The sequence below is a fragment of the Triticum aestivum genome, chromosome 5D (genome assembly GCF_018294505.1).
Source record: "Triticum aestivum cultivar Chinese Spring chromosome 5D, IWGSC CS RefSeq v2.1, whole genome shotgun sequence".
Classification (NCBI taxonomy): Eukaryota; Viridiplantae; Streptophyta; class Magnoliopsida; order Poales; family Poaceae; genus Triticum; species Triticum aestivum.
This window is the reverse complement of record NC_057808.1, coordinates 518691197-518719125: the sequence shown is the minus strand read 5'-3', so window position 1 is coordinate 518719125 and position 27929 is coordinate 518691197. Positions and strand designations below refer to the sequence as shown.

Genomic DNA, 27929 nt, shown 5'->3' with positions numbered 1-27929 from the left:
AGATACCCGTAGTGCACCTTTATAGTCACCCAGTTACGTTGTGATGTTTGGTACACCCAAAGCACTCCTACGGTATCCGGGAGTTGCACGATCTCATGGTCTAAGGAAATGATACTTGACATTGGAAAAGCTCTAGCAAACGAACTACACGATCTTTAGTGCTATGCTTAGGATTGGGTCTTGTCCATCACATCATTCTCCTAATGATGTGATCCCGTTATCAATGACATCCAATGTCCATAGTCAGGAAACCATGACTATCTGTTGATCAACGAGCTAGTCAACTAGAGGCTCACTAGGGACACGTTGTGGTCTATCTATTCACACATGTATTACGATTTCCGGATAACACAATTATAGCATGAACAATAGACAATTATCATGAACAAAGAAATATAATAATAACCATTTTATTATTGCCTCTAGGGCATATTTCCAACAGAGACGCCTTCATTGACCTTGGAGAGCCAGTCCCAGACTAGCTTCGCAGTTTCCAGAGCACTCACACGACCATATATACCGTCCTTTGGTCAGATGACCATAGATGATGTTCTTGGCAGTCGAGTCCAGTTGAATGAACCTCTTGACATCAGCAGCAGTGACACCTTCACCGACCTTGGGAACGCCATTCTTGACGACATACTAGAGGTCGACATCAATGGCTTCAAGATGCATACGCATCTTATTCTTCCAGTAGGGGTAATCAGTGTCGTCGAAGACAAGGCACGCAGCAAAGACTTTGATTATCCCTGCAGTCGACATAGCTAAAACTCCAGGTGGTTAAACCGGATCACACAGAACAAGGAAGCACCTTGCTCTGATACCAATTGAAAGTTATCGACTAGGGGGGTGAATAGGCGATTTTTATGAAAGTCTTCAAAACACGGGGGCTTTGAAGACAAACAATAGAAATGAACGTATTGATATGCAGCGGAAGGTAGACTACACTAGACAAGCCATAGTCAAATAAGTAATGAAGATAAAGCACGAAGACTATCAGCAGCTAGGTAGTATGGATCAGGGTGGACGATGGGATGAAGCCAAACAACAACAGTCTTCACACAGTGAAGTCAATCAGATAATGCAAGCAGGCAATGACTTCACGAAGACAAACTGTAAGTAAAGAGAGATAAGAGATAGAACCAGTTGCTTGGGGAGGACAGGGATTTGTTGGACCAGTTCCAGTTGCTGTGACAACTATACGTCTGGTTAGGGAGGCTGAGATTTAACTCAGAAGACCGCGTCTTCACCTTATTCCCCTTGAGCTAAGGACACTTAGTCCTCACCCAATCACTCTGGTAAGTCTTCAAGGTAGACTTCCAAACCTTCACAGACTTCGTTCACCGGCAATACACAATGACTCTTGGATGCTCAGAACGCGACGCCTAACCGGCTGGAGGATTCACAGTCCTCAAGTGTAACAAGTCTTCAGATCACACGGACAGAAAGACTTTAGTGATGCCTAACACTCTTTGGCTCTAGGTGTTTTGGGCTTTGTCCTCGCAAGGATCTGTCTCTCAAATGCTTCGGAGGTGGCTTGCTCTCAAACGACAAAAGCCGTGCACTAACTCTGAGCACCCACCAATTTATGGTGTAGGGGGTGGGCTATTTATAGCCAAGAGGCAACCCGGCCTGATTTGTCCAAAATGACCTTGGGTCACTAAGGAACTAACACGTGTCAGACGGTCAGTTCAAACACACGCGGCAGCTTGACTTGGGCTACAAGTAAAGCTGACTCATCCAACTTTAGATAAGATTTGCTCTCATTGTCTTCGCTTGAAGACATAGGATTTGGTTGAGCATCACATCAGTAACTCTGACTTTGTTCACTGGGACCCCACTTAACAATGCGGTGGTTCGTATGACTCAACAAAAAAGAAAAGAAAACTACGAAAAAACTATGTCTTCGCACTCCATAGTCTTCACGTGAATGTCTTCTCGAGTCATAATCTTCGTTGTGAATATCTTCACAACCACCATTGTCTTCAATGTCTTCACACATTTTTAGGGGTCATCTCTGGTAGGTAAACCGAATCAATAAGGGACTACTACCTGTGTTATCCTGCAATTCTCACAAACACATTAGTCCCTCAATCAAGTTTGTCATCAATACTCCAAAACCAACTAGGGGTGGCACTAGATGCACTTACAATAACAAATTTGTATGAACTCAGAAAATGCAAATAAGATATCAAAATGTCCAGAAAACATCACCTATATTTGCATGTGATTTTTGTTCATGAAAAAAGTATTGCTTATACCTTTTTTGCTTAACAGTGTTAATAACATTAATTATCTCAGGTACTCTAAATAGTACTTTTTTCCTGAATGCAAATGACATGCACATAAAGGTAATGTTTTTCTGAACATTCTGATTTCATTTGCATTTTTATGAGTTCATATATGTTGGTTATGAATTTTTCAAAGTATTGCTCAAACGGTAAAATGGCACTCGGACGACCTCATAGACTAAGGGCAAAACTGAGTCGAGCCGAGAAGTAAGGGCAAAACCCACGGGCTAGCACTGCTCATTTCCTGTGTTTTTGGAGAAAACTATACATCCACTCAAAGCTCGTTTTACGCGTAGGAACGAGCCAAGTCAGTTCCTTAGGATGGCAAGTGCCATCCTATCAAATTCCTATACTACTCCTAAATCCTACGTTTTGATTTCCTTCAAACCGAATGAGCCCCATGGGGTTGGTGGGTTGTACTTCAGGCGAGGATACAGATCCTGGATCGTGGATACGGATCAACTATAACATGCCGCCTCTGTACATATTTATTCACAGTTGATTGGTACATCCTGGATACAGATCAAATATGTCGCCTCTCTACGTGCATCGGCGTGGGCGCTCCCAGATCCCAAAAACTAAAAGAGAAAAGTATGTTTTTGGTCCCTCAAGTTCCCACAAAGTATAGAATTGGTCCGTCAAGATTTTTTCGCATACATTTGGTCCCTCAAGTCTCAAAACCGGATAAGTTTGGTCCTAAACCATATTTTGAGCACGTTGACCGGTTTTGACCGCCACAAAACCGCCCGATGAACAGTAAATTTGAAAAAAAAATCAAAAAAATCTGATTTTTTTTGGGATCCAATATGTTTACATGCGCAAGCTGCGACCAACTTTTCATGCTCTTTCGACACTCTAGGAGCTGGTGAAAAATAAAACAAAATTTTGCCAAAAAAATAGCCAAAATTGTTTCTTTTTGCTAGAGCCCGTCCGATGTCATTTCATGACAAAATTTGGTCGGACCTTGCGCATGTAAGCATATTGGACCCCAAACAATTTCAGATTTTTTTGATTTTGTTTTATTTTTTTGAATTTACTATTCATCAGGCAGATTTTTTTTACCACGAGCTCCTTGAGTGCCGAAAGAGAACGAAATTTTGTTCACATCTTGCGTACGCAAGCATATTCGACCCCAAAAAATTTCAGATTTTCTTGAATTTTTTTATTTATTTATGTCGAATTTACTGTTCATTGGGCGGTTTTGTGTCGGTCAAAACCGGTCAACATGCTCAAAATTTGGTTTAGGACCAAACTTATCCGGTTTTGAAACTTGAGGGACCAAATGTATACAAAAAAATTTGAGAGACCAAGTCTATACTTTGTGGGAACTTGAGGGACAAAAACATACTTTTCTCAAACTAAAAAGAAGTTCACATGCCGTGCACCGTGGAGAGCAAGTAGCACGCTCCTGTTTGACCACCAGTAAAATACTTCGTGCGTGGATAGCCACGGCGCGAGCAGAGCGCTCAGCCTGAGCACCACCTAGCTCATTAAGCCGCCGGTCCTTCTCGCCAGTCGCCACACCGGCGAGTCCAGCTCCTGATCAAGACCTTGCTCCTGATCGCGCCATGGACGCCGGTTCCCAATCCTCGCAGCTGCACATCGTGGTCGTCCCGTGGCTCGCGTTCGACCACCTGCTCCCGTACCTGGAGCTCTCCGAGCGGCTCGCCGAGCGCGGCCACCGCGTGTCCTACGTCTCCACGCCGCGCAACCTCGCTCGCCTCCCGACGCTGCGCCCAGCCGCGGCGCCGCGCGTGGACCTCGTGGCGCTCCCGCTGCCCCGCGTCGACGGCCTACCCGACGGCGCCGAGTCCACCAACGACGTCCCCGTCGACCAGCGGGAGCTCCACTTCAAGGCCTTCGACGGCCTCGCCGCACCCTTCGCGGAGTTCATGGCCGCCGCGTGCGCCGACGACGCTACAAGGCCTCACTGGGTCATCGCCGACTGCTTCCACCACTGGGTCGCCGCCGCCGCCTTCGAGCACAAGGTTCGGCAGATCTGAGCGCGCTGTCGCCGCTTGGTTCCATTAATTCCTTCCCACGTAGGAGTTTATCTCAAATCTTGCTCGATGCTCCATCGTTCACCAGGTCCCATGCGTGATACTTCTCCCGACCGCGGCTTTGATCGCTACCGCGCACCGCGACCAGCCGACGGAAGCGCGGGCTGTGACCCACACCCGCCCTCGTTACGAGGAGGAGGAGGTGGCACCAATTTACGACGACCATGGCGCGTCGGGCATGTCCATCGTCCAGCGCTTCTACTTGACGAAAGAGAAGTGTGCGCTCGCGGCCATCAGGAGCTTCGTCGAGTGGGAGCCCGAGTCCTTCCGGCTGGTGCCAACGGTCATCGGCCTGCCGGTCGTGCCCCTCGGCCTCCTGCCGCCGTCACCAGACGGAGGCCGTCGCGCCGACCCCACCAACGGATCAGCAGAGCATGCCACCGTGCGCTGGCTGGACGCGCACCTGCGGGTTCGGTTGTGTACCTAGCGCTGGGGAGTGAAGTGCCGCTGCGTGTGGAGCAGGTGCACGAGCTTGCCCTCGGGCTGGAGCTCGCCGGGACACGCTTCCTCTGGGCTCTTAGGAAGCCAAGCGGTGCAGCAGTCCACGACGACGGCGCCGACATGCTTCCTCCCGGTTTCCAGGAGCGCACTCGTGACCAGGGGCTGGTGACCACGGGGTGGGTTCCCCAGATGAGCATCCTGGCGCACGCCGCCGTGGGCGGGTTCCTGAAGCACTACGGCCGGAACTCGCTGATCGAGGGCCTCCTGTTCGGGCCAATAGCTCCTGTGCGATACATTTGAGGTGAATTGGCAAGAGTGCGACGTTGTTCGAGCGAATGGCTGTGGTGCGATAATTTTGAGCAGGTAAATAGCCCATGCACGACATGGCTGTTAAACTCGACTGATGCCCTCGTTAGCTGTTGGGGGCTGGACCCACCACTTATCCACGTAAGCGCGGGACCCATCACTTGTCTATTCGCGGGACCCACCTCCTCGCAGCTAGAAGAGACGAGTGCCCGTGCCCGTCCGCCCGCCGCCGCCCATTCATCCCCTTTCCCCAATCTTTCTCTTCTCCGGTGACCTAGCGCAAATGTCTACCTCCTCCGCCACGCACTCAAAATGGCGACAGTATGGACCAGTGCTGCTCACAAAGTGCCCTGGCTGCCCACGCCCAGACCCTCTTAAACGGTTGGTCACTAAGAGGGATGACAATGGCAATCTTGGGCCGGAATTTGTGAAATGCTTGAGCAAACCAATGGCAGGAAGGGATGGCAAAGTTAGATCTCAATTCTTAGCCCGTTCTTTCGCTGTCTTTTGCTCTGATTTCTCCATATTTTGTTTTTTCTCCTAGAATTTGGGATTTAGGGTTCATGTTGTTCTTTTCATATCTTGAAAAAATGTTGCCATTTCGAATGGATTGATGAATATGTTGATAGGATTCAGTTTGAGGGCTACGTTGATTCGAGCGTGGCCGCAACCTGGGAGCTCAATTTGGGCGGGGTGCCGCCGATTGCTGTGGAGAATACGGGGAGCTCGGGCGGAGGGGCGGGCAGAGTCGTGCCGATGGCGATGTATGCGCGCAATGCTGAACTGCATGCGGAGTCCGAACTGACCGAGGAACTGAAGAAGATCAAGAAACATCTAATGCAGATGATCGATTTGCAGAAGCAAGCAAATATCATGGCAGGGGGGTTCTATTGTTGTATCATTGCTCTGTTTTTGTTTTATTTGTTGTTCATCCGTCATTAGAATGGGCATTTAGGCCTGTCAGGGTAGAGGATGTGATCTGTGCGCCACAAGTTATGTATCTGAATTGAAGCAGCAATTTGGAACACAAATTATTCAGTGTTCATGCTCTGTTTCCTCTGTTTTTGTTCTTCAGTTAACAGAGTACACACCCAAATTCAGTTTCTAGTAAAGAACAAATTGGGCTGCCGAATAGATGTTGGGCCGTGACCAGCCCACCCGCGTAGGGGCACCAGCCCACCTCTAACTTCGGCAAATAAAATGGGGCCCAATAAAATGTTACTTGTTTTTATTTTGGCCTTTTTCTTGCACTAAATTTTGTGATGGATCATTTTTTGATGCACTAAAACTAAATGTTAATTGTTTTTATGCATGTCTACGGTTCCATGAACTAAATGAGTTGCATGCTTTCATGAAGTGCCCGAAGTAAATTAGTTTGCATTTCCTAGTTGCACCCATGTCCATAGTGGGTTTGCATGGGGCTCCTAGTTGCATGTCCATGGTTTGGCCAATATTTTGAAGATGGTGTGTGTGGTGATTGGGGTGTAGAAACCCGGGCCCGTAGCAACCCATAGCAATATACGAATGATAAGCAAAAACAACCCATAGCAATCCACAAATAATAGCACGAAACACACAATATATATAGTAGCATAACGATTATATGGAAGCATAACGATTGCAACCCATAGTTCCACGATAGCCTTACAACTCCATGATAGCCTTACAACTTAAAGTACTAATAAAACTTAATAATAGTAGCATAACGATTACAACTTTAAAAAACTAATACGATAGATCTATAGCAAGCTAGATAGATAGGGGGGCACCAAACGCGGGTTCTTCGGGTTCTTCTTCTCCTCCTCCTCCGGGGCCACCTCGCTCCTCCGGGCGCCGCCCTTCACTCCTCCCCGTTGTTGATGGGGTACGGGAGCGTGTGCATAACGCCGTTGTTGGGGAAGATGCCGTTGAAGTCGGTGCAGATATTGTAGGTTGTGAAAGCTATGAACTCACAACCAACCCAATACGCTCGCCCGAGGAGATGGAAAGCATCTAAAGGGTTAGTGAACGTGGCGAGGAGCCCAACCACAACGCCGTTGTGGTTGACCTCCTCAAGATGGTACATCCGAGGAGAGCCGCGGGGGAGGTGGCGGAAGCCGGCCGCAAGGAAGAACTCTGTTAACTCCCTTGCGCCCCTCCACCTCGAGATCGCCCAAACCCTAAGGGTTCTCTCTACATACACTCCGGCCGGGTAGAGCCTTTCCAGCACGGTTGGGGGGAAGCGGTAGGTGGGGCCGTTGTACTGTATGGTGGCGGGGTGGCTCGAGGGCTCGATCGGGTTTGATGGAGAAGAAGGAAGAAGGAGGGCAGAGGATGGGGTGTGGATGAGGAGGGAGAGGAAGACGATAGTGCCCGGCTTAAATAGCCCAAGTGCGACGTGGTTTCACCCCGTAGAATTAATGGGCGGGCGGCATTTGGTGGTGCCCCATGAAAGTGTGTACACGAGCGTGGGAAACGGGCTGCGATCCTTCTGTGCCACCGGTCGCGGGTCAAGGGGGACGGGCTCACGCACGCGTCTGTGCCGTCGTGGGTCAAGGGGACACGCCTGCCTCGGGTTCTCTGCGTGTGCCGCCCGTGCATTCATGTCGTAGCCCATTAATTTGCACATCTTGCTAGGGCCTGGCTAGAGGGCAACGTTCGGTCGATGGGAGACGTGACAATAATGGACGCCTTCATTTGCCCATCTTGTAACGGGCAGCACGCCATTTGAACTGCATCGATACCCACATCGATACCCCATGCCAGTATTGCGTCCTTAAAGAGGAGCACGCCATGTACAGCACGCCATGCAGCGTTGGCTTTTTGGTTGTCTTCATCGGGCTGCTGCATTGTGGCCGGGTGCATGCTTTGATGCGACGATGCATCGGTTCTAATGGTAGGCATGCGACAGCTTACTGCGTCGATCGGGGTGGCGGAGTAGGGCTACGTCGAGGGCATGCATGCAACGCACGGGCACAGTTCTACGGGTGGGCATGCATGCTGCGGGTAGGCACGGGCACGCATGCAATGATGGAAAGGGCACTGCGTAGGCTTGGTCCATGCACCGCGTCAACTCTTGTCGTTGGATTCAAATGAACGGTCATGATGCCCCAACGAGAGAGGCTGATCCAAACCCCACCGATTCAACCAATCAGCATGTCTCATGCGGATCGATGCACACTGATTCAACCAATCAGCGCGTCTCATGCGGATCGATGCACACTGTAGCTAACCCTAGCGCCTGATCTCAACCGTCCACGCACAACGATCGACGACTCGGTAGTGTGCGGGGTTTTGAGGGGTTTTGAGAGGGGTTTTGACTGATTAGGGTTGAGCATAACTAATTCAAAAAAAATCAAAAAATATAAAACTTGCGCACATAGTCTTATTATGTCGTATAGTAACGAGAGAAAAATATAAATATGGTTTACATACATTTTTACGAAAAATCCTTCACAAAATTGTCATTCCTCGAACAATGTAGTATGGAGTTCAAGGGAGAGAGTAGTGGGCACCCGAGAGTAGGTGGGGTTTTGAAAATGAAAAGTGTGAAAACCTCACCAAAACTTCATTTTGGATTGACTAAGAAAGATCTTAACTTACTTTTCTCATTTTCATGTTTTAAACTTGTTATATATATAATTTTCTATTAAACCTTGTTTTTTCAAAAAAATAATAATAGAAAATTAATTCAATAAATAGTGAGACTTTAGATTTACACTATATAGGTAGAATAGATGTGTAGAAAAATTATTTGGCTGGTTTAGACAAGGTGCCAAAAAAACTTGCTTAAATATGAGGCCGTTTACCCTACCTTTGGAGGTCATTTGAGACACACTTTTCATGACTATGAGTTCAACTTACCAAAAGGGCTCGGAATGATCAGCAAGCAAACATATTTCAGTTGAGGTACTTTAGATAGCATTAAAACATCAATACCCCATCCCTAATTCAAATTTGAGCCCAAATTTGAATTTAAATTTGAATTTTATTTGGCTGGTTTAGACAAGGTACCAAAATATTATTACATGCCCCAAATTTTCAAACGTTCTCTGTTCCACCTCTTCCTACCCCGTCGTGTGCCCTTCCTCGCCTTAGCACTTCTTGTTTTTTTGTTCTACTACACACACAAGTTCACTGATCATCTTGGTTTTCTTCACTGGTCTTTTCAACACCTCGCCAACACCCTCGTGATCAGTGTCTTCAGTCTCAATGTTGACAGCAGTTTCAGTTTCTTCGATGTGTACCTCAACATGGGTTTCTTCAGTCTGAACCTCGACACGCTCAGGTTCAGTTTCAACCTCGAGAGCAGTTTCTTCAGTCTGAATGTTGACTGCAGCAGGATTTTCTTCAGTCTGCTCAGGCTCAGGCACACTTCTCTTCTTTCTACCGCCATTGACTCTTACTTTTTTTGTTGGCCAACACTGTTCAACAACAAGGGGCTGACTTGCTCGCTTCCTCCTGGCCATTGGGAAAATGTTATAGATATAGTAATTGGAAAAAAAGCACCAAATCAAAACACAGACAAATAAACAAGAACATACTTTGGCTTATCAGGAGTGTAACGGCATTTGACAGATCCCACTCTGTGCCCAAGTTCCTGGCACAACTTGCATCTGTTTTTATTACCTTTTTGGGCCCTTTTTGGTTTTCCATCTTTCTTTCCCTTCTTACTACTCCCACCTTTCTCAAACCATGCCTTGAATCTACTTGTTTAGGCCTGCCAGCCTTTCTTTTCGTCAAGGGAGGACACATGGAAAATTCAATGTCCACTTCAGGCCACTGAGACTGATCTGTAAGTGCTGGAATTGGAGTAGCATATGCAGCTTTGAATCTTGCTACCGAATAATATTCATGCAAATATGGGTGCATGTTTATCTTCGGTTGGGATGCTAAGAAAAGAATGGCATGCTCACATGGTTTACCAGTGTGTTGCCACTCGAGGCAAGTGCAATCATGCAATTCAGTGTTAACAACATGTCTCCTTCCAGTTTTGTTATCTCTAACTTCAGCACCCCAAGGTGAAGATTTTTCAACAAACAAATGTGAAAGACTTCTGCTCCTATTGACCACCTGTTGTACCACTGCTGGAAGCTTATCACCTTGCAGACAATCACCTATCCTTCTTCTCAATTCCCACAACCGCATGAGCATGATCCTGATTTGGTCAACCATGTCATGCACAGGCAAATCTTTTAACTCCTTCACCTTGTTGTTGAAACTCTCTGCCAAATTGTTGTTGATGTGGTCACACTTGATGGCAGTGTTGAATGCTGACCTGTACCATAACAAAGAATGGTAGGTGTTCAGCCATGGACCAAACTCATCACATGCTGCCATTATCTTATCAAGATGATATTTGTGTGTCTGTCTAGTGTAAGATCTTGCTGCTGGCCACATGCGCCCAAATTCTTCTCCTCTAAATTTTTTGATCAAATTCATCCACAAATGACCGAAGCACTCCCTCTGCTCAGCATGTGGGAAAACATTTTTCACTGAATTTTCAAGCCCCTTACATGCATCTGTGTGTATAGCCAAAGGTGACACTGGCCCTAGGCATCTTTTCAACTGGATCATGAACCATGTCCATGAAGCCTCTGTTTCTGACTGAAACAAGCCAACAGCAATAGGAAACATCCAGTTGTGTCCATCTAGAGCATTGCATGCTGCCAACTGACCATTCCACTTGCCTGTCAAAAATGATGAGTCTATGCTCAAATATGGACGGCACCCTGCTTTGAACCCATCGATGCAAGGCTTCAAAGCCATAAAAAACTTGGAGAACTTGACTTCACCTTGGCTGATACCTCTGTATCTATCTCCACAACACTGCCAGGTGACCTCTTTTCCACCTCTGCTTTGAAGTTGTAAAGCATCCTAAATGTATTTGCCCAATCACCATATAAATTTTTCATTGCCCTTTGTTTTGCCTTCCACACTGTGGTATATTTCAGTTTAATGGGGTACATCTTTTCCAAGTCTACTTTGAGTTTCTTGGCAGTAGTGTTTGGTGTTTTGGCTAAAATTGGGGTGATCTTTTCTGCAACCCAAAGTTGTGATGTCATGGTTGATACTCTCTGTGAACTTGTAATACAAGTATGTTGATTGGGGATTTGGTTAACCCTGACAGTACTTCCATCAGGTTGCAGTCTAGCAGATATGTACCACTTGCAAGGCTTCACACTACCATCAAATCCTCTGCACCTCGCATAAAACTTCTTTCTATCAGTCCAAACAGTCTTGGCATCAAACTCATGTTTCACTGCATAAGTCTTGAAACACATCCTAAACTCCTTCATGCTTGGGAACAACTTGCCTACTTCAATGACAGGGTTTTCTTTGTCATACACATGCACCAGCTCATCATCATGTGCATCATCTACTTCATCTGCAGCTTGTTCCATCAACTGTCCATCTACTTCTTCATCAGCATTAGCAGGCAAACTAGATTCGCCCCTCTCCTGCTTATCTCTGTCATCGACTGGAATGCCAAAAAGTTTGGCCATCTCAATGTCAGGCATTGGTGCAATGACCAAATCAGTAGGCTCATCTAATTCAACTACATTCCAATCAACAGTTGCTGCAGTTTCAGTTTCAGTTCCAGTCACCTGTCCCTCTTCGGCTATTAGTGTAAGTTCAGTACACATGGGAATCAATGGCCTCTGTGTAGCCCAATCATCATCTACCATCTGCGCAACCAATTGTGATGGCACATATCCAACCTTCGAAAAAATGTTCAGATCAACGAGCTCAGCAAAAAAATTAGCCCGTTTGCTTGTCTAGCCGTTTTGCCGATCGATTTCTTCAACAATCTGTTCACCATCTTCTATTCTCACATACTCTCCTTTCCAATCATCAAACCGCAACAGTGATACTTCTTGCTCTGGACCCCAAACAATATTCTCCCCAATTTTTTCCACCCATTTCTTCACTGCCGTCTCTCCCATGTTCTGTAGAACTTGTGGGTCAATCTCTGTAAACTCAACCTCCCATTTAACAATTGTGTCTCTCTCAATGTTCTGTATGCTACCATCAACTAATTTTGCCTTTGATGGAAAGAAATTGACTGTCAATTCGCAGGTCCGAGCGGCAGCATCCCCTCTGTCAGTGGCGGACAGTGTGAGCCCATGAGAAAGAGCAGACGAGGCCACCCCCTAATTGCATGCAAAATTGGATCGGAGAGAGGCGCATTACCTATTCGAAGTTGAATCTGGCGGCTCCATCTCAGTATGCCCACGGGCTCCCCTCACAACCTATCGATTCCGCAAGCGAAAACAGAGGAAACGAGCTGAGATCTACGGGCCCGAGAGAGGAACGGGAGGGCGACTAGGGTTTGAATTCACTCACCATTTTCTGAGGACGAAGGCTCCGCCGCCGTTGAGAACGAGGGCTCCACCGCCGCCACCGAGAACGCAAGATCCGCCGCCACCGAAGAAGAAGGGGGGCAGAGTGGCGGGCCCGGCACGGTCGGGCGGCAGGGCACGGTCAGTTGTTTTGAGGAACAATTAAGTTGGACCCACATGTCCTAACATAAACGGGCGGGCTTGGTTGACGACCAATTTAACCACCATGTGGCCCTGGGCTATTTACACGCTCAAATGTGTCGCATCACAGCCATTCGCTCGAACAACGTCGCACTCTTGCCAATTCACCTCAAAAACGTCGCACATGAGCTATTGGCTCCTCCTGTTCGGGCACCCGCTCGTCATGCTGCCCATCGTCGGGGACCAAGGGCCCAACGCGCGGCAGATGGAGGTGAAGAAGGTGGGGTTGCGGGTGGCGAGGAACGAGGACGATGGATCGTTCGACCGCCATGGCGTCGCGAGCGCGGTCCGGGCTGTGATGGTTGACGGAGATGCCAGGAGGAGCTTCGTGGCAGGTGCAGCGAAGATCCAGGAGGTCGTAGGTAGTACAGAACGGCAGGAGAGGTACGTTGACGAGTTTGTTCATCGCCTTAGGAGGTGTTTGGCTACAGAAATGGTAAAGGCAACGTTAACGTAATCAGATTACAGCGTTTATGGAGGTGTAATCAGTTTTTTGCAAGTTTGTTTGGTTCATGTTCAGGTAAAGGAATCCATTACCATCGCTCTGCTCTTCTTGCTCGGCCCTGCTGCTCGCCGGCCGCCATCCTCCCATAGATGGCCTGCTCTTTCTTGACCCCAGCCAACAGTATCTCAAACGCTGCCGGCCGTCCCCGAAATCAAGCGCCGCCGGCCATCCCCGAGATCAAGCGCCGCCAACCGTCCCCGAGATCAAGCGCCGCCGACTGCTCAGATCTTGCGCATTGCCGGCCGTCCGCGAAATCAAGCGCCGCCACCGCCCCGAGATCAAGCGCCGCCGGACGCTCGGGTCTTGTGCGCTGCCGGCCGCCTCCGATGTCAAGCGCCGCCAGCTCTTTCCGATCACAAGCGCCGCCGGCTACTCCGATCTCGGAGGAGAGGAGGCGGCGGCAGACGATGAGGAGGGGGTCGTGACGGGGAAGAGTGAGCTCGGGGGGGAGGAGGAGGGGGTTGTGCGCGGAGGAGAAGAAGGGGTCGTGCGCGGAGGAAAAGAAGGGGTCGTGCGGGAGAGGAGGAACGGTACCTCAATTACCGGTGGGGGGTGGGTGGTATCGATTGATAACTGGGCCGGACCCGTTTACAGAGGGATGTGTTTACGGTGTGCACTAAACAAACGCATGTAACGCTTCCCCTTTACGGCGTAAAGGGATGACGGGTAAAAATGGCTGAAACAAACCCCTCACTTTGAGCCGCTGACAGGTGGGTCAGCATGTTTGCCGCCCCGCATGTCAATGGCCGTAAGTCAGCTAAGATAAAGTCAGCGAATATCAACCCCCTCATTACCTCAGACTTCATGAATATTGGATAATGAAGGGAATGGATTGTGTATTGTGCTAAATATATATTTTCAAGATTTTGTGATACTATTACGAAGTATAAACATCACTACCCATAGGTCCATCTCAATTCTACCACAACTAGGATCCATGATGTACCTTTGGGGGCGACTATGTGTAAGGTGACTGAAATTTTTGTGCCGATCAGTCATTTATTTTTGAAAAAAGTCTATTTTACTACCCCGAAGATTGGTGGTTCACATAACCCCCTGATATTTATTTCGGTTCCCTCACCTCCCTCAACAATCCCAAACCGGTCAAAAATCGTTCCTAACTGGTTTGCACTGGCTGGTTGCTGACGTGGACATGGTCAATGGTGGTATTTGACCAGTGGGCCCCCTCGTCGGTGACCCAGCAATGTCTCTCGGCGACACCCTAGGGGGTTGTGGTGGCGTGGCTGACCGGAGCAGCAGCTAAGGGTGCGGACGACAGGGAGTTGCTACAGAAGGCCCGGATGTGGCAACGGCGGCAGCGCTTGCAGCGACACATGTGGCGCAGGGAGGTGAGGGGCGGCCCGATTTGGTCTAGTTCCGGCCCGATCTGGTTTGGTTCCGGCGGGATCTGGAGTTTGGCGGTGGTGTGAAGACGGTACGACGACGAGCTTGTGGAGGCGGTGTGACTAGTACCGTCGACCATTGCCGGAGTAGCGTTGGGCATGAGGGGTCGTAGCCTCCCTTCGACCAGAGGTGGCCAGCCATGGGCATGGAGGCGGCAGCAAGGGCCACTGGGGGAACAGGGCAACGACTCGGTGGCAGGGTCGATGGGCCAGTGGAGCAGGACGACACTACGACGGCAGGGCGCGAGCAGGCGAGACGACGCACGTCCGGTCGGCGCACAGCTGGCGTCCTGCGGGAAAAGAAGGAGGGGGAGGGGGAACTGAGGCGCAGGGGTGGTGGTTCTTCGCCGGCGGCAGCTAGGGCCGGCATGGCCGGGTGTTCGTGCGGGATCTGGCACGTCGAAGGCACTGTCCTATTTCTGGCGGCGACGAGACAGGAAATGGGCGGAGGAAGAGGCTTGGTGGTGTGTGGGCCTCGGGCTCCCGTGGTCAAATATCGCTGTTGACCATGTCCAAGTCAGCAACCAGCCAGTGCAAACCAGTTAGGGATGACTTTTGACCGGTTTGGTATTGTTGAGGGGGTTAAGGGAATCGAAATAAACATCAGGAGGTTATGCGAACCATCAAGTTTCTTCAGTGTAATAAAATGGATTTTTTTTTCTTTTTCTTTCTGTTCGATTAGGATCCAATAGTGACAAAAATAACATTAAATATCCTAAAACTAAAAACAATTAAACTATCAACATCTACAATGCCATTTGTCACCCCCAATGGATATGAACAGAAGTTTCTCGCATGGTGGATCGAGAGAGGGACCATCTTCTTCTCCTTTCCTTGGTCTGCACTCTCTTCTACTCTTCCAAACCCAGTGCGGTCTTAAAGGCTGAATATTCAGTTATATTGTCTTTAAATAAGAAAAGAAAAACTGGTAGTATGTACGCTACGCAAAGACATTTCTACTGGCGACGGTATGTGACGACAAGGGAATCCACCACTCGACCGTTCCAAAATTTCGTGCAATAGGGTTTCCATGCTAGGAGTATTTCACTTTATTGTGCACACTCTCCTAGGTATGTCTATTTACGCCAAGTCATGTGGTCTACCACTTCCTGTGAGACACTACGACCTCCTTTGGTTTATATTTATAGGATAGAAAAATTGTATGAACAAAAAAGTCATAAAAAATAAGATAACATGTATCTTAAATTGAAGAGGAATAGAAAAAAAAGATGTTCTTTGGTTCACATCATAAGACTTTTTTCATTGAGTCTAAACTAATATTTATTTTACTATGAAATATAGAGGATAGGAATAATTCCTTCATAAAAATAGGATTCTATTCCTACAAATCAAAGGGTTCTACAGAATTTTTTTCTATACAAACCTATGAAATTCCTACAGAATTCCTCCAAATCAAAAGAGGCCTACAACAGAGTTGCATGCATGCGCTCCTCATTCTCTCTTCCAAACAAATCCACCATTTTATTCCACCTTTCCTAACTTAAATCAGCTATGTCTTTTAAACCCATATTTTGATTTCTCAAACTTTTTATGTAACCAAATTCCTCGCGTAAAAAACCTTCAGGTTGATTTTTGTGTGGTTCCAATCTAGTATTTTTTGAATTGAGTGTATTTATTTTTATAAACAAGTAAAATCAGTTAACACCTCGTAGTCGACCAAAACATCTCCCCTAAACATCGTCGAAAAGACTAGTATAAGTAAAATGCGAGAACAAGATTTACCGCTACAGGTGAGGCCGAGTAGCACAGTCCTACTTGACCACTACGGCCGGGCGTGGAAAGTAAGCGTCGACACTACCCAACAAATACACGGAATCTCATTTCGCCCAGTCCACGGCGTGAGCAGAGCACTGAGCACGAACAGAGCACCACCAACCTCCCGATTCCAGGCCACGCACCGCCAAGTGGACGAGCTAGCTACCTCCTGATCTTCGCCATGGACGCCGGGCCATCATCCTCGCCGCTGCGCATCGTGATCGTCCCGTGGCTCGCGCTGGGCCACCTGCTCCCGTGCCTGGAGCTCGCCGAGCGGCTCGCGTCCCGGGGCCACCGCGTGTCCTACGTCTCCACGCCGCGCAACCTCGCGCGCCTCCCGCCGCCGGCGCCACGCGTGGACCTCGTGGCGCTCCCGCTGCCGCGCGTGGACGGCCTCCCCGACGGCGCCGAGTCCACCAACGACGTCCCGGAAGGCCAGCGGGAGCTCCACTGGAGGGCCTTCGACGGCCTCGCCGTGCCCTTCGCGGAGTTCCTGGCCGCCGCGTGCGCCGGCCAGGCCACGAGGCCGCACTGGATCATCGCCGACACTTTCCACCACTGGGCCGCCGCCGCCGCCCTGGAGCACCTGGTGCCGTGCGCGATGCTGCCCCCGACCGCTGCCTTGATCGCCACCGTGCTCAGTCACAGCCAGCCGTCGGACAGAGCACGCGCTCCTCCCCGTTACGAACAAGAGGGGAGGCAACCGATTTACTGCAACCATGGCGTGTCTGGTATGTCCATCATGCAGCGCTTATTGTTGACAAAGGAGAGGTGCACGGTCGTGGCCATCCGGAGCTGCGTCGAGTGGGAGCCCGAGTCTTTCCCGCTGGCGAAGACAATTCTCGGCAAGCCGGTCGTTCCCCTCGGCCTTCTGCCGCCGTCAGCCGATGCAGCCCGCTGTGCCGCCGCCAACGGGGCAGAGCATGCCACCGTGCGGTGGCTGGACGCGCAACCTCCCGGCTCGGTGCTGTACGTGGCGCTGGGGAGCGAGGTGCCGCTGCGCGTGGAGCAGGTGCATGAGCTGGCCCTCGGGCTGGAGCTCGCCGGGACGCGCTTCCTCTGGGCTCTCAGAAAAGCCAGCAGCGCCGGCGCCGCCGTCGACACCGACATCCTCCCGCCGGGTTTCCAAGAGCGCACGCGTGGCCAGGGGCTGGTGACCACGGCGTGGGTTCCCCAGATGAGCATCCTGGCGCACGCGGCCGTGGGCGGGTTCCTGACGCACTGCGGGCGGAGCTCGCTGATCGAGGGCCTCCTGTTCGGTCACCCGCTCGTCATGCTGCCCATCTTCGGGGACCAGGGGCCGAACGCGCGGCAAATGGAGGCCAAGAAGGTGGGGCTGCAGGTGGCGAGGGACGAGGACGATGGGTCGTTCGACCGCCATGGCGTCGCGGTGGCGGTCCGGGCCATCATGGCTGAGGGAGAGGCGAGGAGGGGCTTCTTAGCAGGCGCTGGGAGGATGCAGGAGGTGGTAGCCGATACAGAGCGGCATGAGAGATACATCGACGAGTTTGTACAGCAGCTTAGATCTTACTCCGCCGCAGGTGCAACGAACTAATGGCAATTTTACTACTGCCAAATAAATCAGTACGTAAAATCGTTCCAGATTACTTTGGAAACCACACATTCAAATAATTAATCGGTGGTGCACTGATTCCAGTTCTTTACAGGAAACACACTCAAGTGGTTTCTTCATATGCATCTTACTCAAGTTGTCTCTAGTCATAATTTTATTCTGGGAAAACAACCATGGGAGCACACGAAAGTTTAGGAGGGATTGTCGGTTTCAAAATAACAGCAAGGTACAGATAGGTGTGACTCCTGTGAAATTAACAATTTTATAGAGAGAGCTAGAGGAGTAAATATCCATCGATTCATACTGCCAGATAATGCTCTAACAGGTAGGTTCTAGGTCTTGACATTGCTCTACAAGCTTCGGGGTAAAAGTCCTACGAAAAGTACAGTTGACTTGGCGGCCATCTGAGACATCCTGCATAGTTTTATTAACCTCATTGGCAATATGATACAAGTCCCATTGCTGGGTGACCAAAGGGCCGGTGACAAACCACCAATCTTCCAAAAACATGGCCGTGTGAGGAGTTACAGCACAACCTAATCTGACAGCTTTGGAGGCCCAGATGACCCCTTTCCAGATGAAAGAAGCACAAGTGTCTTTACAACAGACTACACTGAGTTTAGTATTGTTACTGTAGTCAGCATCTACAATAAGTTATGGCACCCTTCGAAATCATTCCATATGCAGTTGGCCAATTCAGTGTTGATCATTTCTATCTAAAACCAATTTGACGAGTTTTAAAAAGGAGACTATGTAAGCAGGGATACTGGCTAAACATGATTTTATCGGAGCACCCCTGACTGCATAGTTTAATAATTTCCCTCACCAACTAGATGTCCTACCTAGGATCTTGTCCACCACAGGTTGCACATAAGCTAGATTTCCTAGGTGTCTTGTTATACCCTGGTTCCCACAAAAAGTGACATGATCACTGGCAAGCCTAGGGAGCGCTCTAGCAGACAAACGAAAAATAGGATCTAAATTTGTGGTGCAAAAGATCCTATCAATCCTAGACATAATAAAGTTTATCTGGTTGTTAGCCCAGGTAAACTGTCTACCAGAAAAGTGAATGTGCATGAGAGACCAGATATCTACCCATGCATTAAACCTATCGCATCATTTAAAATCCAGAGAGTCACTATTCTTATCAGATTGATATCTAACTAAACTAAAATCCCCACCTATAACAGTAGGAACATGGCACTCAATGAACAGATCATGCAATTCAGTTATGAAAAGTTGGATCCAGGAATTGACTTATTTTTACGAGTTGCACCACAACAAAACTTGCTGGTTAAAAAAGTACTCACAATGCTCTTCCCCGCTGCCACCACTAAAGCCACACACACGCACACAGAAAGCAGACCAAAGTAGCCAGACAAACGAAAATTCCACCAACTCAACACGAGAGCAGTCAATCATCGCATGTCTCTTCATCAATCATCAATGGGGGTGCATGACAATGAAGGCACACTGATGTTCTCCTCCATCGCGCTGCTGCAGCAAAGTTTCAGCGAGCTGGAGAGGATCAAGGAGAAACGGGAGGTGAGGCTTTACCAGATACTCGCCCGTCACGGACCCGACTTCACTCACATTGTCAGTAACAAAACCAGAATCGAATGGAGCCGCCAGTCAGATGATTCTTCCACTCAGAGCTGCTGCATCCATACAGGCCTCTGTGTGGCACTACTGCCTTCTGTCCGGTCATGCCAGCCACCACAACTGCTTCGGAATGCAAAACCATCCAGCTCGGCAGCGATTCGCTCACCGTGGCCCAGCGAGGCCTACAAGCATGCGTGCAGCAAAGTTGATGTCTGACACCTCATTGCACCTCTAGATTACTACTACTGCTACTAGAAATGTTGTCCTAAGCTGTTAGCCTTCGCAGTCTCCTCACTATTACTGTTGCTGTTTTCCGTAGCCTATTATGTTTCCCTCTTTTCTCTTCTTCGGTTGTATGTTGCAACAAGGGGCAGGAGGTTGGTGAGCTGTAATTATTGCCAGTAGTACAATGGTGCTAATTGTTTACTTTGTTACCTTGTCCCATAGAACTACCAGAATCTTCTAGCTCCGCACTATCATCTGAGTATGAAACTAGCTCTGCAGGGCAACCATTTTCTGTTATATCAGGGCACTCATCGTCGTCATCGCTGTCGGAAGAATTACCAGAGTCCTTCTTCTTCCGTTTGATAATCTTTTTTGACATCAGCCGGTTGACACCCTTGTTGTCAACGTCTACACATTCGCTGCTTATTGGCTTGAAACATACTTTGCTGACCTTTCTTGCATTAGCTTCGAGTATCTCAAGTTCATAAGCTTGAGTCGCTTCTCGTTCATCTTGGTGATCAGATCCTTCGTCCTGATATTCACCATTCTCCTCGCTTTTATCCCTTTCGAGTATCACAAGCATTTTCCCACCTTCTTCTGGTATATAGCCAAAGGATTCACAAACAAAACCAGACACGGTCTCATACTGATGGCCCTCTGGTATTTTAACACCAAGCTCTTCAGAAAGATCGTCTATAGATGTGTTTGCATCAACAACAAATGTTCCATCTTCCAGCATTACTATATTGCCTGTTTTCTTCTGGATTTCCTCCTTTGAATCATTCTCATCAAAGATTTCACCGACTATTTCTTCCACCACATCTTCTAATGTCACGATACCAATCGTTCCACCATACTCATTGAGGACCACTGCCATATGAACCTGCCTGATCCGGAACTCTCTCAGCAGGTTCCAAACGGACATGGAATCTGGGACAAAATATATAGGCATATGTGCAATTTCCTTCACAGTGATGTCCTTCAACTTCTCAGCCTCTTCAACATATTCAAGCATGTCCATTGCATATACAATTCCCACGATATTATCTATGCGCTCCTCAAATACAGGAACTCTAGAGTACTGGTGGGTTTCCCATAGGTTCTTGAAATCAATCAGTGTTGCGGCTGCATCAATTGCAACCACATCTACCAAAGGTGTCATCACCTCCCTGACATGTGTGTCTTTAATCTCGAGCACATTCTCAATCATATCCTGCTCGTCTTCCGCAATCGCACCACTCAACTCCGCTCCCCGGAGCATTAGCTTCAGTTCATCCTCAGTCACATATGGCTCACTTCTTCCTTTCAGGCCCAGAAGCTTTAGAATTCCCATGGATATAATTGTAACAATACGCCCAACGGGATACAGGATGATTGAAAGCCAAGCGATTGGTCTGACCACAAACCTGGCAACTTCCGTGGCATTGTGGACTGCAACATTCTTGGGTGTGATTTCTGTAAGAAGGAGAACGGCAACAGTCATGACGCCTGTTGCTGCACTGACACCTGCTTCACCAAACATTGCTGTGGCTGCCTCGGTGACAATGGCTGTCGCGCCAATGTTAACCACGGTTGTGCCGATGAGTATGGTTGTGAGGAAGCGAGTGACATCATTTCGGAGCATTTTGAACACGCCGTTCTCAGGTTCCTTGTCAGCGAGCTCACGGACCTTCCAGGGCCAGAGCGTGGTGATGGAGGTCTCGGCCATGGAGAAGAAGGCGGAGAGGCCGAGCAATAGGGCGAGAACAAGGCCCTGCTCCCTGAGCAGCTGCAGAACCTGCAGCACCGTGGGCCAGCTCCCTCGCAGTCGCAGCGTCACCCAGCCGACCATATCGGCCGCCTCCACCGCCGTGGACGCCCCCGCGCCTGCTCCCGCCGCGGCGGGAGTCGTAGCAAGCGCCCGCTGGCACCACACCGCCGCCAGCGCGCTGCAGATCAGCGCCACCGCGACCCTCCTCGCGGCCGCCAGCCAGCCACCCGATTCATCCTCAGCCTCCGCCGCCAGGGGAGGAGAAGCCGCCAGCCGGCCCGATTCATCCGCAGCCTCCACCCCCGGCGAAGGAGCAGCCGTCACCCGGAGGGAAGCGGAGGTGGGGACGAGCAGGGGGCGCCTGGAGACGCCGCGGAGCCACGGGCGGTAGGGGGAGGGGGAGGCGGAGCGGTACGGGGGCTTGGTGGGGGCGCGGGGCGACTGGATCTGGAGCCGCGGGAGCCTGCTGCCGGCGAGGAGCAACGAGGCCGTGGAGGGGAATGGGGTGGAAGGGGGCGACATGGCGCCGGCCGGCGGCGGAATTGTGAGGTGGATTGGACGGGCGGAGGGTGGTTGCGTGAGGGGACGAAGCCGAAGCGGGGATGATGCCATCGAGCCGGAGGTACGGGGGTGGGGCCGGCGGCCGGTGCGCAACAAACCTGGCCACGTGGGCATGGGCCGGCGCGGCATGACCGTGTCGGCCCGAAGGCCTGGCCATGGGGATCGGCCCGTGTTGCTTTTCGGCCCTGTGGGCCATTTCAGCCATCCGAGCCTTTTATTTTTTGTTCAGAAAAATCTAAATTAAGAGGAAAATGTTGAAAAATATAAAAAAATTAAGAAAAAATACAAAAAATATCTCAAAGAGACAAAGTGTCATAGGAATAAATATTGAGCTTTATTAGTAGATGTCTCATTAAAACCTTCTAGGTAGAACTCCCCTTGAAGCAGAGAACAAAGTTGCTCGAAATTACAAAAGGAAAAGAAAATTACAAAGATAACAACTAATCTTATGGTTGTTCATTGTCTAGGTAAAGATTTCCGAACGTGGATGTAGATCTGTGTTACGCGTAGTGTGTTGGGCTTTTCGTCTAGCTAGTTCCTCATCTTTTACGGTCATCAGTGTCCTCACCATATCACTTGTGAGATTGGTTCCTCTCTCGCCAAGTATTATTCCAGCTAGAATGAAAGCAGACTCCGATGATACCATTGAGACGAATATTGTTAACACATCTTGTGCTAATATGTCAATAACTGGATATGTAAGCTTGTGGTCATGCCACCACTGCAAATGTTGAAGTCATCATCATTTTGTTCTTGATAATTGGTTGTCATTGTTGAGGTATTTCACCAACTCTTGGTCCCTGCTACCATCATTACGTGTGTGATATTGTTGTTGGTGTCGAAGAGTTCACTACTAGGAGAAAACTTATACACAGAATCTTAGCAGCAGCACAGGACAGGAAGGGGTGCTACTGCTAATTAGCAGTAGCGCGGGCAACAAACAGTCGCTACTGCTACCAACTTAGCAGTAGCGCGGCTCGGTAGAACCACGCTGCTACTAAAATTGACCGACCGTTCCTGCCCCGCTAGGTTTAGGAGTAGCGCGCTCACGTTAACCGTGCTACTACTAATGTAATAGTAGTATCGCGCTTTTTTTGCGGGTCGCTACTGCTAATTTTGAACCTGGACACATGGCGAGCCCCGCTTAGCAGTAGCGCTTCTGCCAGAAGCGCGCTACTGCTATCTTATTAGCAGCAGCGCGTTTTACGCCCAGCGCTACTGCTAAACCGCAGCCATACCACCTTTTTCCTCCCCCTCCTCCCTCCCCCATCCTTTCTTCCTTCACTTTTCCCTAGCTCCCACCTCCTCTCTCCCTCACTTCGCTTCTTCCTCACTACTTTTCCCCCCATTACTCTCCTTCTTCTACCTATCTTTCTCTCTTTATTACTCCCAGCTAACTACACCACCTCCATTAATGCATTTCCTTTCTCTTTTTCCTTCCCCCTCCACCAGTCTCCTCCCAAACTAGCTAGCTAGTTAGATCTAGCATTTAGTGAAGTGACCTATGAACCTTCCTAACTAGATCTAGCCTTGCCAAGAAGAGCTTTGTCCACTTTTGATCATTCCATAGGTGTGTGTGGCGACACCTATCGACATCATCATCACTGTGCTCGATCTCGAGATAGGTGATTAAAAATTTATACTTTTGCAAGAATGAAAATATGTGTATGTGTGCGATATGACATAATCGGGCGATATGATGGAAATTGTATGTGTGGCATGAGTTGACGCCGAATTGTGCTTGTGAGTTGCCTATGTTTTGCCAAAATGTCGATTTATTTCTGTTTCAGCGAATTCCGAGCAAACTCTATATGTCCCATTTTTAGGGAAGGCCGTGCCGAATTTTTGTATGACTTTGATGCATGCATGCATTTCACCAACTCTTGGTCCCTGCTACCGTCATTACGTGTGTGATATTGTTGTTGGTGTCGAAGAGTGTTGGAGGAAGAGAAAACAAATATCTTTCCCCCACACTCCTTTCTAGCCGTTGGTGCTGGTGGAGGTTGTTGCGGCCGAACTCCAGCATACTTTTCATCGTACTTACCATGAATTTCAGAAAGCTTATCATAATCTACATTTAGGTCATCACTTAAAAGTGAGAGAACATTACCAAACCCTACTCCCTCCGGTCCTTTTTAGTTTGCATATAAGATTTGTATAAAGTCAAGCCTCGTAAATTTTGACCAAGTTTATAGAAAAAAAATACCAACATTCAGAATGTGAAATTAACAACATTAGATGCATCATGACTTTAGTTTTCATTTTGTATAAATTTAGCATTCACTACTGGAATCCACTTCTTTGCCGTCTGCCACCTCTTTGCCGTCCGCTGGCTGATGGCAAAGAAGGTCTTTGCCGTTAGCCACAAGAAAACGGACGGCAAAGATGTGGCTGATGGCAAACAAAGTCTTTGCCATCAGCCAGTTCTTTGCCGTCCGCTGGCTGACGGCAAAGAATCTTTGCCGTCCGCTAGCAGACGACAAAGAGGTGGGTGGGTCCAGTTATTGTTTAACCAACTCAAGCCCACCGACCCCACCTCTTTGCCGACCGTTGGCTGACGGCAAAGAGGCGGGTACGTTAACGGCCGTCCCGCCCCCCTCTCTTCTCCCCACTCTCTCATTCGTCCCCACCCACACCCGCGCCTCCGCCGCCGACCCCGTCTGCCGTAGCCGGCCGCCCCGCACCCCTCCCCTGCGACCCCCGACCTCCACCGCACCCCCGCCGCCCCTTCCACGTCACCCCGCCCCCACCGCCCCTCCCCTCCGTCACCATCCCCCACCCACACCGGCCCGCGCCGCCGCCGTTGACCCCGTCCGGTGTAGCCGGCCGCCCTGCATCCCTCCACGACCTCCACCGCGGCCCCGCCGCCTCTTTCACGTCGGGAAGCCGCACCGCGGCTGTCCCCGCCCCGTCGCCGTCCCTGCCGCGGTCGTCCGGCCTCCCCCTCCACCGGGTCGCTGCCTCCTCCAGCGGCCGCCGCAGCCGTCCGGCCTCCCCCTCCACCAGGTGAGCTCCTCTCCCCTTTTTTTGTTTAATTAGTTTCTTTTTGTTTCTTTTAGTTTAGTTTCTGTTTTAGTTATAGTTTTAGTTTTAGTTTAGTTTATTTTAGATTAGTTTTAGTTTAAGTTTATTTTAGTTTAGTTTATTTTAGATTAGTTTTAGTTTAAGTTTATTTTAGTTTAGTTTATTTTAGATTAGTTTTAGTTTAGTTTATTTTAGATTATTTTTAGTTTTAGTTTAGAAGAAGAAGTAGAAGGAGGAGGGAGGAACAGGAGGAGGGAGAAGAAGAAAGAAGAAAAGAAGAAGAAGAGGAAAAAGGAGAAGAAGAAGAAGAAGAAGAAGAAGAAGAAGAAGAAGAAGAGGAGGAGGAGGAGGAGGAGGAGGAGGAGGAGAAAGAAGAAGAAGAAGAAGAAGAAGAAGAAGAAGAAGAAGAAGAAAGAGGAGAGGAGGAGGAGGAGGAGGAGAAGAAGAAGAAGAAGAAGAAGAAGAAGAAGAAGAAGAAGAAAGAGGAGAGGCGGAGGAGAAGAAGAAGAGAAGAAGAAAAGGAAAAAAGAGACCCCGACCCCGACCCGACCCCCGACACCCGATCGACACCCCGACACCTCGGCACGACACCCCGACCCCGACCCCGACACCCTGACACCACACCCCAACCCCGACCCCCGACCAACCGACACCCTGACACCACACCCCGACCCCGACCCCGAGCCCGACACCCTGACACCCCGACCTCGACACGACACCCCGGCACGACACCCCGACCCCGACACCCCGACACCCTGACACCACACCCCGACCCCGACCACCGACACCACACTCACCCTTACCCCGACCCCCGACACCCTGACACCACACCCGACCCCGACCCTGACACCCTGACACCCCGACCCCGACACGACACCCCAGCATGACACCCCGACACACCATGACACCACACCCCGACCCCGACACCCTGACACCATACCCCGACCCCATATATATTTTTGTTGATCGGGTGTATTTTTATTATGGTCATGATTATGATACACTTAAATTATATACATATTATTATGTTCATGTCAGGTATCCAAATTTTTTATGTTGTACTAATTTCATTTACTTTTTGTCATCGCAGGTGTTGACAGGATGGTGGGCAAGGGTCCAGAGCGCCCCGATCCTCCTGCGAGCGCTACTGGGAGGGGTGGTTCCATTATTCCAGCCCAGCCCCTCCGGAGAGCGCTGCTAGACAGTATGCAGACAACTACGACGGGTGCTTCTTCTTCGGCTGGGAGAGGTCGGGAGAGGACGAAGAAGCCTTCTAGAGGTGGACGTGGCAGCGGGAGAGGTAGGAAGGCTATTATGCCTTCCTCGCCACCACCCTCAGCTGATTCACCCGACCACAGGAGTGCTCCGTCTGACGTGGACCCGTCTCGGACTCCGGTCCATGAGCCTCCGGTCGCTGATCCTTCCCCCGACCAGACTCGGGTCGCCGATCCTTCGCCCCACGTGAGTCCGGTCCCAGAGTCTTTGTCTCAGAAGACTCCGGTCACGGGGTTTTCGTCCCAGAAGACTCCAGTCGCGGAGTCTTCATCCCAGAAGACTCCGGTCACGGGGTCTTCGGCCCACGAGACTCCGGAGGCTAGTGGCTCGGAGGATGGTAGCGAGAACACCTTTTCAGATGATAGCTACAGCGACGACGAGCTGGTTGAGAAGGGCAAGAAGGTCTACAAGCGTGGCTGTATAAAGCTCCCGCCGTGCCGACCACCCCCGACCAGAGGTGGTTGATTGCGCCTAAAGGGTTGAAGTAAGTGCATTTACTATTTTTTAACCTTTTGCCTTCATGTTCCTTCAAATTAATATCTAATGCGTTGGCCTTGTCATACTGCAGGGGCTGGGTACGCCCCCGTGGTTACCGTAGGCCCAACCAGGTCCTTGGTGTGCTTTGCCGGCAGCACTTCCCTGGGTGGGTCACGTTGCCCGGTGAGGGTCAGGTTCCATAGCTAGCACTGACCTGGGAGCTGTACTCGGTTGCCCAGGCCCCACCGGAGGAGAGGGTCGATGGTGTCTTGTGCGAGACGGTGGACGACATTGTGTTCCGTCGGTTTTGGGTAATTTCTCCTTTACGGAATTAAAAATCAACACTACCTAGTGATTGTACTAATCAGTGTTGTCTTGTTTGATTGCAGACCTTCTACAGGGTTTCAGAGGGAGAGCAGGAGGCCGCGTGTATGGTTGTCGAAAACAAGTGCAAGTGCCTACTTCAGAACTTAAGGCACGAGGCTCGGGTGCAGGCCGTTCGAGACTACTACGCCTCGAAGGGTATTAGGAGGGGAAAGCAGAAGTGTCGCGGCAAGTTTTTGAGTAAGGAGAAGTACGTGCAGGTAATTACATATTCTTAAGGCCTTGAACTTAGTTTTCTTGATTTGATTTGTAGGCGTAGCGCTGAAATTTCTCTTGACTCACTTAGGTGCCCCCGAGATGGTGTGTGGATAAGATGGACTGTTGGGAGGCGTTGGTGGATGCGTGGTGCTCTGCCCAATGGAAAGTCGAACACCAAAGGGCCAAGGATAAGCGCGACCAAATGGAAGGTGTGCCACACCATCAAGGGAGCTCCAACCTGTTCGAGTACGGGGAGAACTGGGTATGTGGTTTGCTACATGATTCATGCAATTCATTCTTCATGCTAGATAGTTCATTTATGACATATTTAGCTCTAAAATGACATAATAACCTTAGATAGCTCTATAAAATGACTTAATATGCATTAGTGAGTTAAAAATGGCATAACTAGCTTCGATAGCTCAATAACGACCTAAACTAATCTTAGCTAGTTCATTCTTGACATAATTAGCTCTAAAATGACATAATAACCTTAGATAGCTCTATAGAATGCCTAAACATGCTATAGTTAGCTCTAAAATGACATAGTAACCT

General features: G+C 49.5%; 2 protein-coding genes and 1 pseudogene across 2 annotated transcripts; 2 read left to right on the top strand and 1 right to left on the bottom strand.

Moving 5' to 3' along the window:
- The first annotated feature begins 3859 nt into the window (after positions 1-3859).
- LOC123121083 (UDP-glycosyltransferase 91C1-like) lies at positions 3860-13234 on the top strand (annotated as a pseudogene).
- Positions 13235-16256: 3022 nt separating this feature from the next.
- Positions 16257-17976, top strand: LOC123123396 (UDP-glycosyltransferase 91C1-like). The gene has a single exon (XM_044543901.1). The coding sequence runs from the start codon at positions 16487-16489 to the stop codon at positions 17858-17860; it is 1374 nt and encodes a 457-aa protein (XP_044399836.1). The 5' UTR covers positions 16257-16486; the 3' UTR covers positions 17861-17976.
- A 1100-nt stretch (positions 17977-19076) lies between these two features.
- Positions 19077-22067, bottom strand: LOC123123395 (DUF21 domain-containing protein At1g55930, chloroplastic). Its single transcript, XM_044543900.1, has one exon. It carries the CDS (start codon positions 22065-22067, stop codon positions 19896-19898), a length of 2172 nt encoding a protein of 723 aa, XP_044399835.1. The 3' UTR covers positions 19077-19895.
- Between the last annotated feature and the right edge of the window lie 5862 nt (positions 22068-27929).

Excerpts from the sequence above, each read along its gene's own strand:
- LOC123123395 (XM_044543900.1), bottom strand. The coding sequence starts at position 22,067 with ATGGCATCATCCCCGCTTCGGCTTCGTCCCCTCACGCAACCACCCTCC.
- LOC123123396 (XM_044543901.1), top strand. The coding sequence starts at position 16,487 with ATGGACGCCGGGCCATCATCCTCGCCGCTGCGCATCGTGATCGTCCCG.